General features: G+C 38.0%; 1 protein-coding gene across 3 annotated transcripts in view; it reads left to right on the forward strand.

Annotated features, from left to right (window-relative positions):
- The window catches only part of med23 (mediator complex subunit 23), a 121,241-nt gene that overhangs the window by 64,388 nt on the left and 43,343 nt on the right, over positions 1-13,510 (forward strand). For all 3 annotated transcript variants that reach the window (XM_043683331.1, XM_043683338.1, XM_043683342.1), the window contains 3 exons: positions 8,877-9,082; positions 10,969-11,149; positions 12,134-12,304. In XM_043683331.1, coding sequence (XP_043539266.1) covers positions 8,877-9,082; positions 10,969-11,149; positions 12,134-12,304 — 558 coding nt within the window. The remainder of the gene's footprint in view (positions 1-8,876; positions 9,083-10,968; positions 11,150-12,133; positions 12,305-13,510) is intronic.

Below are 13,510 nucleotides of genomic sequence, written 5' to 3' on the forward strand. Positions count from 1 at the left end.
TTGTACTCTATGCTACTTTCTCCCCACCCCCGCACTCCTCTCATGTATCTTTCCACCCTTCAGGCACTCTGCCTGTATTCCTGAAGAAGGGCTTTTGCCTGAAACGTCAATTTTTACTGTTCCTTGGATGCTGTCTGAACTGCTGTGCTTTTCCAGCATCACTCTAATCTAAACTCTGGTTTACAACATCAACAGTCATTGTTTTTACCTAGCTTATTCATTGTCTTGTAGTGCCTTTCTCTTTCTGTATGTAGTTTTGTTCGATCCTATGGTGATAGCCTGTTTCATTGTTGTGGTCTACTTCTGACTGGCTATTTTTGAAGTTAATGACTTTTTGCACACAATTGTTTTTTGTCTGTACTTGTGTAGTCTGTATGAGACCATAATCATAACCTGGATCATCCTGAGACTCTTTTGTCTGACTGTTTCCCTGACTTGAGTTGTTGATTGGTGGTCATACCGGCAACTGTGACAACTGGCACCCGAACTACAAATCTTTATGTAAACCTTAATGTATTGTTGTCCACCATTTAGCCAATCTTCTATTGTGTGCCAGTTGTAGTCCAATGAGATCCAGTGGCATTCTTTCAGGGTAGGTGCCAATTTATTGCAAATTTCGTAATTTTCTTCACTCTATCTATCAAAGTCAGAAGTCACATGATAACAAGTTATAGTCCAACAGATTTATTTGAAATCACAAGCTTTCAGAGTGCTACTCCTTTGCCCAGCCCAGTCCAACACTGGCATCTCCACATCATCGTCTCTGTCAAAGGCAGCTGCTAAATGTAAGCCTGAAGTATTTGTACGCGATATCCATAATTGTATTAAAGGATGAATAATGCTTTAATTTAGCCTTGGCATGGGTACCAGAAATAATAGAACTAGCCATTGTTTAGTTCATATAACTCCAGACTGACAGCATCATATCATCCGACCTTATGGCTTAATTTAAAGGGTAATCCGCATTCATGATAAAGTTAACATAGTGACAAGAATAAAACAGTAAATTACAACAAATTCTTGATATTCAGGAAGTTAATATGTATTACAAAAGTCTAAAATGTGAACTTTCATTAAAATTTCTTAACACAGCCTCTCAATAGACACATTAATGAACTTTGACAAATTTCTGTTTGCACCCTCCCCATGATATATATGAAGATATATGAATATCAACTTGATTAATGCCTTTGTTTAATTAATGCCAAGGTATGTCTACTTTCTATCCTAGGTTAAAGTGGTGCTGAAAAAGCACAGCCGGTCAGGTAGCATCCGAGGAGCAGGAAAATCGACATTTCGGACAAAAGCCCTTCATCTTTTGCCCGAAACGTCGATTTTCCTGCTCCTTGGATGATGACTAACCAGCTGTGCTTTTCCAGCACCACTCTAATCTAGACTCTGATTTCCAGCATCTGCAGTCCTCACTTTTGCCTACTTTCTATCCTAGCTTATCCTAAAGAGATTTAAATTAATAATTTTCCCAATTAATCATTGGTGACCCATTTTGTCCCTGCTCTGTCACTGCAGGAATTAATTGAAAGAGATTTCCAGAATGGTCAACAAATTCAGCCAACTCCAACTCTTAAATACAATACCATTTGCTTTGAATAAATTCTGCCTCTAAGCTGGAATTTGTGTGTTCCTCTCTGTAATTGAAATCATTAAAGAAAGGTTTGTTCTAAAATATAATCTCCAATCTGGTAATGTGAATCCACAATTTACCAAGAGAATAAACCCTTTCAACGGAAGTCACCGATGACATTTTCAGTTGTCACATTACTAAGCCTAGCTACAAATTTCTGTAAGAATAGAATTTTATGAATTTAAACTCGTCAGGGCCTAAGCTCTATCACATGACATGCTTTATGACAGCTTCTAATATGGGGCTATTTTATTTCTATGTCCATGTTTTCACTGGTACCTGTTTCCTGATTATTAGACTGGAACAGTAGTTTTATGCTTGCTTGTTTCTATACCATGGAATTGTAAAAAATGTTAATTTCTCCAAAACTTGGTTAAATGATTAAATATGAAAGAGTTTGAGTATTGCTGGAAAGAGACTTTCACAAAAGTTTTTGTCTTCTGCTTGTCAGATCATTAGCATGGATACCAATGTAAAGAGGTGTAACATTTTATACTGTAGAAAAAGGGATTGCTGATTGTTTTTCAGTGGACTCTAATTTGTGGAGGTTGCCTTGGAGAATACACCAGTTAGAAGATCAATGGTTTAATGCCTCCTTTATAAAAGCTGTCAGAATCAAAAGAAATATGCCAATGGTGTTAGATTCTCTCTAAATGACAAGGTTTTGCTGGTGTTTGAATGACCATTGTTTAATAACTTGATTTAGCAAACAGCTCATTTCATATTAGAAAGTCTTTTAATTGTCATTGGAGTGATTCACATTGGAACTGCCCAAGGCAATCAATCACTGCACTTATCTGGACAACATCTACAGAAAAATACCACACTATGGTATTTTGGCACAGTGGTTAGCACTGCTGCCTCATAGCGCCAGAGACCCGGGTTCAATTCCCGCCTCAGGCGACTGACTGTGTGGAGTTTGCACGTTCTCCCCGTGTCTGCGTGGGTTTCCTCAGGGTGCTCCAGTTTCCTCCCATAGTCCAAAGATGTGCAGGTCAGGTGAATTGGCCATGCTAAATTGCCCGTAGTGTTAGGTAAGGGGTAAATGTAGGGGTATGGGTGGGTTGCGCTTCGGCAGGTCGGTGTGGACTTGTTGGGCCGAAGGGCCTGTTTCCACACTGTAATGTAATCTAATCTAATTACTATGACAGTGAGTGAAAAGTTAGCCTGAGAGATGGATTTAGTGATGAGCCTTTGAGTAGCAAATAGTTGGAAGGTTTTAGAGACAATCAGTAATTTCAAAAGGAAATTTAATTTCCCCTTAGGAGACTGCAAGGATAGAGGGGAAACTAGGACCCAATGGTTTTTTCTACAGAGGCTCATGGACCACTAATGGCTGAATGGCCTCCCACTATGCCATAATGACTTAGAAAATTGCAATGCATAGGGCATAGCTGGTTGAAGGTTAGTGTTGGGGAAAAGTGAGAGCGAAGTCTGTCAAGGAACAAAGTCCGGAGCAGAATCTGTTATGGACATGGGACAGAATTGGGTAGGGGGCATGGTGGTGGTGAACAGTGAAGGAGGAGAAAATGAGGTCTGCAGATGCTGGAGATCAGAGCTGAAAATGTGTTGCTGGAAAAGCACAGCAGATCAGGCAGCATCCAGGGAACAGGAGAATCGACGTTTCGGGCATAAGCACTTCTTCAGGCATAAGCCATTCCTGAAGAAGGGCTTATGCCCGAAACGTCGATTCTCCTGTTCCCTGGTTGCTGCCTGACCTGCTGCGCTTTTCCAGCAACACATTTTCAGCTCTGAACAGTGAAGGAATTCAGGAGAAAAAAAAATTGAGGTGCTGTGGGATTTGGAATTAAAAGGGTTGAATGAATTCACTTAATCAAGAATGGGATAAGGACAGCAGAGGTTTGGATCAGTTGAGGATGATGGAGAATGACAGGTTCGCTAAGAAAACATTAAAGTTATGGTTTCAGCAGCAAATGGCTTAAAGGAAGTGTGGCGATGGGCAACATTTCTCATTTGGAAGTGATTGTGATGGAGTTGAGCAGAATGTGAAGATTACAACCTTATATGGCACAATCTAATTTTGGTTGCCCTCTGGTGATAATGAGGAACCTTCTTGAATCGTTGCAGTCATTGGAATATCAGGACAACCACATATTGGGAGGACAACTTAAGGATTTTGACCCAGTAACTGTGAAGGAATGCCAGTATAGTTCCAAGTCTGAGAGACTTGAGGGGAACTTGCAGGTGGTAGTGTTCCTGTTGTCCTTGGCCTTTTAGGTTGAAGAGACCTTGGATTTGGAAGGTGCTATCTGTTAAACCTCACTGTGGTAGCCTGCTAGCAATCAAGTTCTACTAATCATGGAGCCATCACAAAATTAAAGATTTTAAAAACTATGCAAAATTCTCTGATTTATCTGTGCCAATTTGAAACACAGCACAGGTCAGATTTCTGTACTTTAAAAATAATGACCATATATTAGAAATAAATAGGTTCTAACAACAGATAAGCAATTATGAATAGTCAGGATATAACTGTACTAGTTAAAGCTCTAACCCACTTTAAAAAAATTTCCATCTACATAATGTACCGTCATAAGAGAAACATGGGTGTTATGAGTAGAGGGAAAGACCGAGAAGTAGTTCAGTGGTTCTTGTCGACAGGGTTGTCTGAGATGATGCTTTCAGAATGCTGTTTCTCAATTGTTTTTTGCTATTTGTTTTTATTTGTAGGAGGCAGGGGTGACTGGCTCACACTTATGAAAGTCTCTGGCTTCTTAATTAAAGTCACAGCTTATAGCAACTAATGAAGGGAAATAAATTAGCTCTCTTCAGGTTTGGGGTGCTTTTTATTGCAGAACTGAAACACACCACGTCCCCTGCTGGAAATCCATTTTCTTCTGCCAAACATTGATACCCCCTAACTGTTCAGCTACCAGAGAGCTAATCATATAGTTGTTGGCAGGCAGGGGACCTTTATCATTGATTACTGGTTGACAATACACAATTAAATCTCTGTGTACGTATACCTCTGGCCTCAGCTCTTCCGCAGATAGGTGTTCCTCACTGCTTGAAATGACATCTGTGTAAACAGCACTTGCAATGGGTTTCAGGTAACTTACTTTTTAAAAGTGCAGAGATCCTTCAACAATCTTCAAATTTTAAAGCTAACTTTTCATATTTCAGTCCAGAATCAAAAATTGAGTAAAATAAAAAGATGGGCTATTTGTATTGACAAACAGACCTTCATGAGTGACTGCAGTGCATCTTTTAAAAGATATAAACTGCTGCCACCATGTATTGTTAGTAAGGGATTGAATATTGAAGGTCATGGTTGTGGTGTCAATCAAGCAGCCTGCTTTGTCCTAGATGATGTCAAGCTTCCTATGTGCTGTTGAAGCTGCGCTATGCAAACATGTCGAGAATATTCCATCACCCTCATGATTTATGCCTTGGAAGTAGTAGTATTGCATTGCGAAGACGGGAGATTAGTTCGTTAATGCAGAATTTCCAGTTTCTGACCTATTTTTGTAGCCACAATAGTGAGATGGATGCTCCAGTTTAGTTTCTGATTAAACTAGAGCTGATAGTGAGGGATTTAGTGATGCTAATAACATTGAACATCGAGGGGTTATATTTAGATTCTCCCTTACTGGGGATGTTTATTGCTTGCCAATTGTGTGGCATACATGTTACTTGCTCTTAGCAACCTAAACTTTCAGTATCTGAGCATTCACAATTGGTGATGAACATGATGCAGTCATGAGCGAACATTACCATTTATGATCTTATGATGGAAGGAAGGTAATTGAGAATTTAGCTGAAGATGGTGTTCTGAGAATGCTATCGCAAATATCTTCTGTACTGTTGTGCTGGCCAAAACATTTGACTTCTAATGACATCAGCCATCTTCCTTTTTGGTTTCGCTCAATCTGCTTAATGATATGCTATCTTGAGTTATATTTTTATGTCGAGGGTAGCCACTCTAACCTCATCTCTGGAGTTCTTTTGTCCATGTTTAGATGAAGGCAGTAATGAGATTAGGAGTACAGTAGCTCTGGTGGCATCCAAACAGAGCATCAGTGACTAGCTTATTCCTTTAAGTGTCGCTTATTAGCAATGCCAATTTCTCCCTCCATCATTTTGCTGCCAATCTTGTCTTCATGGTCAGTCCTTTGAGTATCGGGGTTGGGAAATTATGTTGAGGTTGTACAGGACATTGGTAGGACCTCTTCTGGAATTCTGCGTCCAGTTCTGGTCGCTCAGTTATGGGAAGGATATTATTAAGCTTGAGGGGGTTCAGAAGAGATTTACCAGGATATTGCCAGGAATGGAAGATTTGAGTTTTAAAGAAAGGCTGGGACTTTTTTCATTAGAGCATAGGAGGTTGAGAGGCAACCTTATAGAAGTTTATAAAATAATGAAGGGTGTAAGTAGACTTAATGATAGTTGTCTTCCCCCTAAGTTGGGGGACTTCAAGACAAGGGGTTACATTTTTAAGGTGAGAGAAGACAGAATTTAAAACCACACAAGGGACAAATGTTTTACACAGAAGGTGGTTCGCATGTGGAATGAATGTTCTAAGGAAGTGGTGGATATGGGTACAATTACAACCTTTAAAAGGTGTTTGGATCAGTACATGATTAGGAAAGGGTTGGAGAGGATTGAGCTGGGGCAGGCAGGTGGGACAAGTTTAGTTTGGGATTATGTTCGGCATGGACTGGTTGAACCAAAGGGTCTGTTTCTATACTCTGTCTGATAGGACATTAATTAGGTTGGATTTGTTTGACTGTTTGTGCGCCAGTAATACCTGGGTAATTTCCCACTCTTTGGGTAAGTGCTAATGATTTACTGTCTTGGAACAGATCGGTTAGAGGCTCACCTTGTTCTGGAGCACAAGTTTACAGTGTTTTTACATTTTGCAGAGGTCACCTGGCCTACTGTGTATAACCAATCTTTTCAGTTTTGGTTTCAGATAGCCAGCCTTCTCAATAATTTATTACTGTGCTCTGGTTGTAGCAATTAAATCTTCCATTTTACAAACTGGCTACCTAAAGTGAAACGTACATGGACAGTTGAGATTTCCAGAAAAGCAGCCTCTTAGTGTTAGTGGGACGTGAACAGTTGTGAAATAGTGAAAAGGATTGTTTTATTTACTGGTTGATTTCACTCAATATTGCATACAAGTAGTCAAGAAAGTATTCTACCTTTTAGGTAAATCATGTTTAAAGTTACAGGAAAATAATCTGATTGGGAGTGGTCTGGAAAAGGGATAAACTGAAGAAAAGACTGCATCTGTGATACTGGCATGGAAATGTAACTCAGAGTGAATCTGCTTTGCAATTTTATTAGAGCATTGATATCTAAGCTATCCATATTAAACTAATCTCAGAAGGAAGTTCTAATTCTGATTTCCATTCCAGGTTCTGAAGTTTGTTTTTCCCGTAGCTAGACAAGAATCCAAAGGTTTGGTCTTTTATCCTCCCTGATTTACCAAGACTTGACCATTTGACTGGCAATCAAACTGCCACCATTCCTTGAAATCATTCCAGTTTGTATTGAGTGAACAAAAGCAAAAACTCTTGAAAATCTGAATTGGTACTGGAAAAAGAACTTAACAGGAGTAACTTGAGCACTGCCTAGAATTTGCTAGAATATCTAGATGAACCTGCATTGTTTCAAGCTGTGCTGCAGTGGAAATAGTACTTCAGCTTGATCAACCACAGCAGGGGATTCTTTTTTTGAGGAAATGCGAAAGCATGTTGGAGGTATCCTTGAGGAATGTGGCACAGTTAGAACTAGTTTGACGGAGTCTGAGGAACTGGGAAAATGGAATGAAGTCCTTGTAGGAAACTGGGTACAAGGAAATGTAGTCAAGGTGACTGGGTGATGTTGGGTTTGTAGTGGATATTGGTAGACTGCCTATAGCAGAAATGAAAGCCATGAAGTCCAGGAAGAGAATAGGAGTGTTAGAGATGGACCACATGAATTTGAGAAAAGTTTAGAAATTGGATGCAAAATGAATTAATATTTCCAATTTTGCGAGGGAGGAGGAAGGACTGTCAAGGATGTTATTGATGTATTGGAGAAAGCGTTGTGAGGGGGGATCCCAAGTAGGAGTCAACCAAGAAATGTTCCACGTATCCATTCGGGTACCAATAACCATACCTTTAATCTGGGGAAAGTGTGACAGGTTAGAGGAAACGTTTTTCAAAGTGAGAATGAGATCAGCCAGACAAAGGAGAGTGGTGGTGGGTAAGGACTATTCAGACCACTTTTCAAGAGAGAAATGGAGAACGTTCAGACCATTACTGATGTGTTGAGAGTGTGTCAAGGGATTGCACATCCCTGATAAAGAAAAGCTGGCTGGTGAAAAGAAGCTGAAACTTGGAGCCAACATAAAACATCCGAAGAATCGCAATTGTAAATGGGAAGAGACCGAACAAGGGGAGCTAAAATAGTTACGATAAGAAGAAATAAGTTTAGTTGGGTGGGACTTTTATCGTTAGAGCATAGGAGGTTGAGAGGTAAGCTTATAGAAGTTTACAAAATAATGAAGGGTGTAGATAGACTTAATGGTAGTTGTCTTCCCCCTAAGCTGGGGGACTTCAAGACTAGGGGGTACATTTTTAAGGTGAGAGGAGACAGAACTTAAGCACAAGGAGCAAATGTTTTATACAAAGTGGTTCGCATGTGGAAACAATGGGTCTGCCAGGGTCGTCTTGTTTTGGGGAGAAGGTAAAAGCAGGTTGATATTAAAGATGTTCAAATTCCACCTGCTCTCACTATGGCATTAAAATCCATGTCCCCAGAAATAATAACGTGGGGTTCTAGTCCCAGGCATACTTTTCTTGTCCTATTGTAGAATAGTTATTAAATTGCTTCAACATAATTGCAAAAGTAAAATGCTTAGGCATGGATTATCAGTGTCAGAAGAGAAGAGTACAACCACAGAACAAATCAGTTGAAGTATTATTTCCATACTTGCAAGATCATAGCCTGGGAGTAATGTCTAGGTTTTTATAAAGTAATAAAAGCAAGACTGGAAAAATCAAGTGTTAATTTATTTCTTGGACTAGAAAGATTAGTAGATTTCAGTTCTCAAGTTGAAATCTAAAATAGTTCAATTCTCTCTCCTGGTTTGAATTGAACACTTTGACCAAGTTTTGAAATAAACTGGGTGACCACAAATATTTCAACCAGTGTTAATTTATGCACATGTAAGTAACATTTCTTCATTTGCTTATATTAACTTGTAATGTTTTGTCTGCTTTAGGCCTTTTTTAAACAGAACAATGTGCCTCAGGAAAGTCGTTTTAATTTAAAGAAGAATGTGGAAGAAGAATATAGAAAATGGAAATCAATGACCAACGAGAACGATATTATCACGCACTTCTCTATGCAGGGGTCTCCACCACTCTTCCTCTGTCTGCTCTGGAAAATGTTGTTAGAGACTGATCACATTAATCAGATTGGCTACAGGTCAAGATCATCATAAGATAAATATATTTTGTGAATTTAGTAGCATGTTATTAAAATTTAACAGAACTATCTGCGTATTTTAAAAATGCCACAGAATCCATACAATCCCTACAGTGTGGAAAGCAGGCCATTCGACCCAGCGAGTCCAACCAAACCTCCTGCTCTATCCCTGTAACCCTGCATTTCCCATGGCTAATCCACCTAGCCTGCACATCTCTGGACACTATCTTGGTAATAAATAACAGCATTTATGTGATTTAATTGAGTAAAAAAAAGTAAATTATTTTCCTGCCACCCCACCACCCATATCATTAAGCCATGCTACATTTCATTTTCTTAATTAAACGATTATCTTAATTCCTAAGACTTCATAAGTGAAAAGCTTTGGGCTATCTTAATTGTCATTTTAATTCTTCTTTTTTGATTTCTTTCCTACAGGAAAGGCATCTTGCCTCCTTTTTGAGAAGTAGTTATATATAAACTCACAATCGCTACTGTCTGACCAGTTTGTTTATGCACTAAATATGCTCCTTGCAGTTTTTAGTGCACAAAACTTTATTTGCAACTTTGAAGCAATAGTTAACATATCTGAAAGAATTGATGGTAAAACCTGTTCTGTGGTAAACAAACGTAGTTGTGATATTTATTATGCCACAGTATTACAGAGAACTGGAGCTCCTAGTGGAATAATACCTAAGATCACATTTATAGTTTTCTGCTGAGTGCCTTTTCTAATCTGGATTATGCAATTAAGAAGCATAGAATTTATAATGACAGTCAGGCTTCACAAAATGCCATAAGCATTATAGATGTGAAGAGGCAGGAAATTGACAACCAGTTTCAAGTTTGTTCTTTATATTAAAAAAAACGATGATTTAAGGAAGAGGATAAAAAGTTGAACAGATGAGAACTGAATTCAATAGAACAATTCCATGCGTGAATGAGAGTGGAAAATAATGGTTTTGTGGCTTTTGTTATTTTTTGTGTTTCGTGATTTGATGTAATCACTGACTTCAGCTGTTAGTGGTTTGCTATTCTATCGACATAAAATTGTGAAATTATTGGGTGGACAGTTCCCCTGTTTTTGAGATCAACTTTGGGATCATTCAGAAGCTAAACACAAGCAGTTCCCAAGCTGGTTGACTTAAATTTTTTTTGGAAGACCCCCTACTTTCTGTTGTGAAACAAGGCAATCAGAAGTGAGGGAGGGGCAAAATGTAAATTGAAATAAAAGAAGACATCTTAATTTTTATAAGGTGCAAGGTAGTTCTTAGATGGGGGTTTCTATTCAACATTGCAAGTGAAAATACCACTCTTGTGTACTCCTCATGCCGTGTCACAATTGCAGATTCCTCAAATTAAAAAAGCTGCAGCTCATCCAAAGGAAAGCTGTAATTACAGTCTAAGAAGTTTACCTAAGCTACAGCTCATTTACAAGTTTATGAAGTAGAATAAAAATAAGGACAGAATGCCTCACATTAAATAGGCATAAATTATCTCCTATTGTCCTCCAGGTTCTAATTATGGTTCACTTAAAGACTACAATTAATGTCATTGTTCAATAGCAAAGAAGTTCAACTTCTACTTATTGTATATATGGTAATGAAATTTAGTTTCTAACAATTATCAATTTTCAACTGATTAAAATTTACTTTTTTCTATTCTTGTGAAGAAATTAACCTTGAATTGTAATGTGGTTTTATGATTATACGAATGGAAGTTTGTTTATTTGGTGCAAAATATTCAAGCAAAGTAAATGCTCATTATGTAAAATGCCATTCTCTCTCAATGCTGGTATTTCACATGTTCTTTATATATTTAGAATTATACTGTTTTTGTGTAAATTGTATTTTGAAAAGAAATCTAAATTACTCTCTTGACTGCAGAGTGTTAGAGAGAATAGGAGCTCGAGCTTTGGTAGCTCATGTTCGAACATTTGCTGACTTCCTCGTCTATGAGTTCTCAACTTCTGCTGGAGGACAACAATTGAATAAATGCATAGAGATCCTTAATGACATGGTGTGGAAATATAACATCGTCACCTTGGACAGATTGATATTATGCCTGGTAAATGAAGTACACTATTATTCTCAAGATTATTTAAGAGTATCAATACAGCAACCTAGTTTTAAAATAGCATGGTCTCTGTTCTTCTGTATCTCTAATTGATTTACTTGATTCTCCTTTCCCTTTCAAAGTAATTTATGATTAGCCAGACTTTGCGGTCAACAGAGAAACCATGACATTTACTGTTGACTGAAGAAATCTGCCTCAAAGGTCTCCAGTGTGGATTTATGCTTTTTAAAATGTTTTTTAAGTTTAAATCTACTAAATCAAGAGGATCTGCAGGTGTATAGCAGCAGTGTTGTCAGGAAGTAGGGTATGTAGTCAATTAAATTGAAATATCCTCTCAAATTTCTGATTTTCAGATAATGCCATAAATAGTTATGATTATAGATCAAAAAGGATAGAAATGTGGAACTTTTGATGACAGTATTGAATTTGCCTTTTAAGATTGGTTAGAGTGTTAAGCAACAATTGTGGAGATAGTATGCTGTTTAAAAAAGAAATTTACTTGTACCTTATTCCATAGCATGCTACTATTTCAAAGGCTTTTACAGTAACAATATTGCCACAATATTATAGGTTTTTAATCAATTCGTGCTTGGGGATCATAGTCTGGATTATAGGTATGGTTTGCAGTGCCTTAATAGTGTAACCTCTAAATTGGAATCGCAGACAGCAATCTCTAAATTTCTGGGTTGTCTCATATATGTATGGACTGGTATCAGTTTCATTGAGTAACGATAGCAAACTTTCGAAATTATTACAGCAGAAGCTGATCTATAGTTATCTGGGGCATGACAAAGAAGGAAAATTTCATGTAGCCAGCCTCTATATTTGTACAAAACATAATGGAAGGTGGGATTCTTCCATTATCGCCACTACCTTAAGTGCACTGTACAGAAAATAAATTTCTGCTTTGTTAGCAATGATCTTCAACAAAAATTCCTATTCTTATGGAGGTTTGGATTTTATTGTTAATTATAGGCTTTGCGAAGTCATGAAGGAAATGAGGCCCAAGTCTGTTACTTCATTATTCAGCTGTTGCTGTTAAAGCCAAATGATTTTAGGAACCGAGTGAGTGACTTTGTGAAGGAAAATTCTCCAGAGCATTGGCTCCAACATGACTGGCATACAAAACACATGAACTATCATAAGGTGGGTGTCTGCCATTGGTCATCTTTTATGTCAGACATTAAAATCTTGCATTAATACACTGTTATGGTTTAAGTTTATATCGATAGCAGATGTTCTATATCCATTTTCAGTTTCTTTTTGAGAGTAGTTTTCTATGCATTTTGTCAGTCACATTGAGCACTTGTATAGACAAAATCTCAGTCATGATGTACTCAGTGCAGCAGTTTTAAATTTTAAATTTATCAGAAATTAAGCATTTTACTTTGTGAAAACTTGTGTTATGGCAAACTGGACAAGTGTACTGTTGCTGTAGCCCCATGGGTGAAAACAAAAAGATTTTTCCAGCTGCAGAGATGACCAATTCAATACCTTCATTAAATTTGGTTTTACACAAAAAGATTTAGCAACCACGTTTATGAAAAAATACAGTTAAAGATTTGTTAGCTAAACAAAATTTATTCAATAAAGGAGCAATAATGGCTAACGTACCCAATCAGTAATGTAGAAGCACTTTCCCTCTTCAGGAAAAAAGTAATGAATCGTTTTCTGCAGAGATTGGCTTACAGCAAACAAAGCATTTTGACTAATGAGTTATTTTGAAAAGCAAAAAGCTAAGGCATACTGTGTTCCAGAGTTTATTGCTCTGATGATCACATGGCCAGAACCAGTCACTAATCACACATGAAGTTCTGTTGTTGCTTACCTACCTTCAGGGCAATAGTAGATGGGCATCCCACATCCCATGAACAAAAGTAAGCAACCCTGACAGCTGAATGGTGTGAATCTCAATTTAGGATGAAAAGGATGATGACATCTTGCTCTGTACAGTCTGTCTGGCACCTACTCACTGTTAAATTGCCCCTCCAAAATGAATCTTAAGTAATGGCTTTCCTTATAAAGATGATTTTCTCAGATTATGATTTTGATTAGTCGTTATAGCATTGCAACATGCACTGCAGTATGCTGCTGCAATTGTGTATCTAAAGAAGTTGTTTTGGCAAGCAGGATGCGAAAATAGCTTTAATTTTTGACTGAAACAACTAAAAGTATTTCAACTCAGAGCACTGCTCCAAGGAACTCCTTTGACAATTCCCTTGCTTTGAAGTTGTTTGGCCTCCAATAACTTCAGCCATCCTCTTTGCACAACGCGTAATTCATTCACATTAGGGGCAGAGCCCCACCCCCTCACCTTTTCACTGAAGCCATGAGCCAAGTAGTCACAGATTG

This window comes from Chiloscyllium plagiosum, chromosome 3 (genome assembly GCF_004010195.1).
Source record: "Chiloscyllium plagiosum isolate BGI_BamShark_2017 chromosome 3, ASM401019v2, whole genome shotgun sequence".
Lineage (NCBI taxonomy): Eukaryota > Metazoa > Chordata > Chondrichthyes > Orectolobiformes > Hemiscylliidae > Chiloscyllium > Chiloscyllium plagiosum.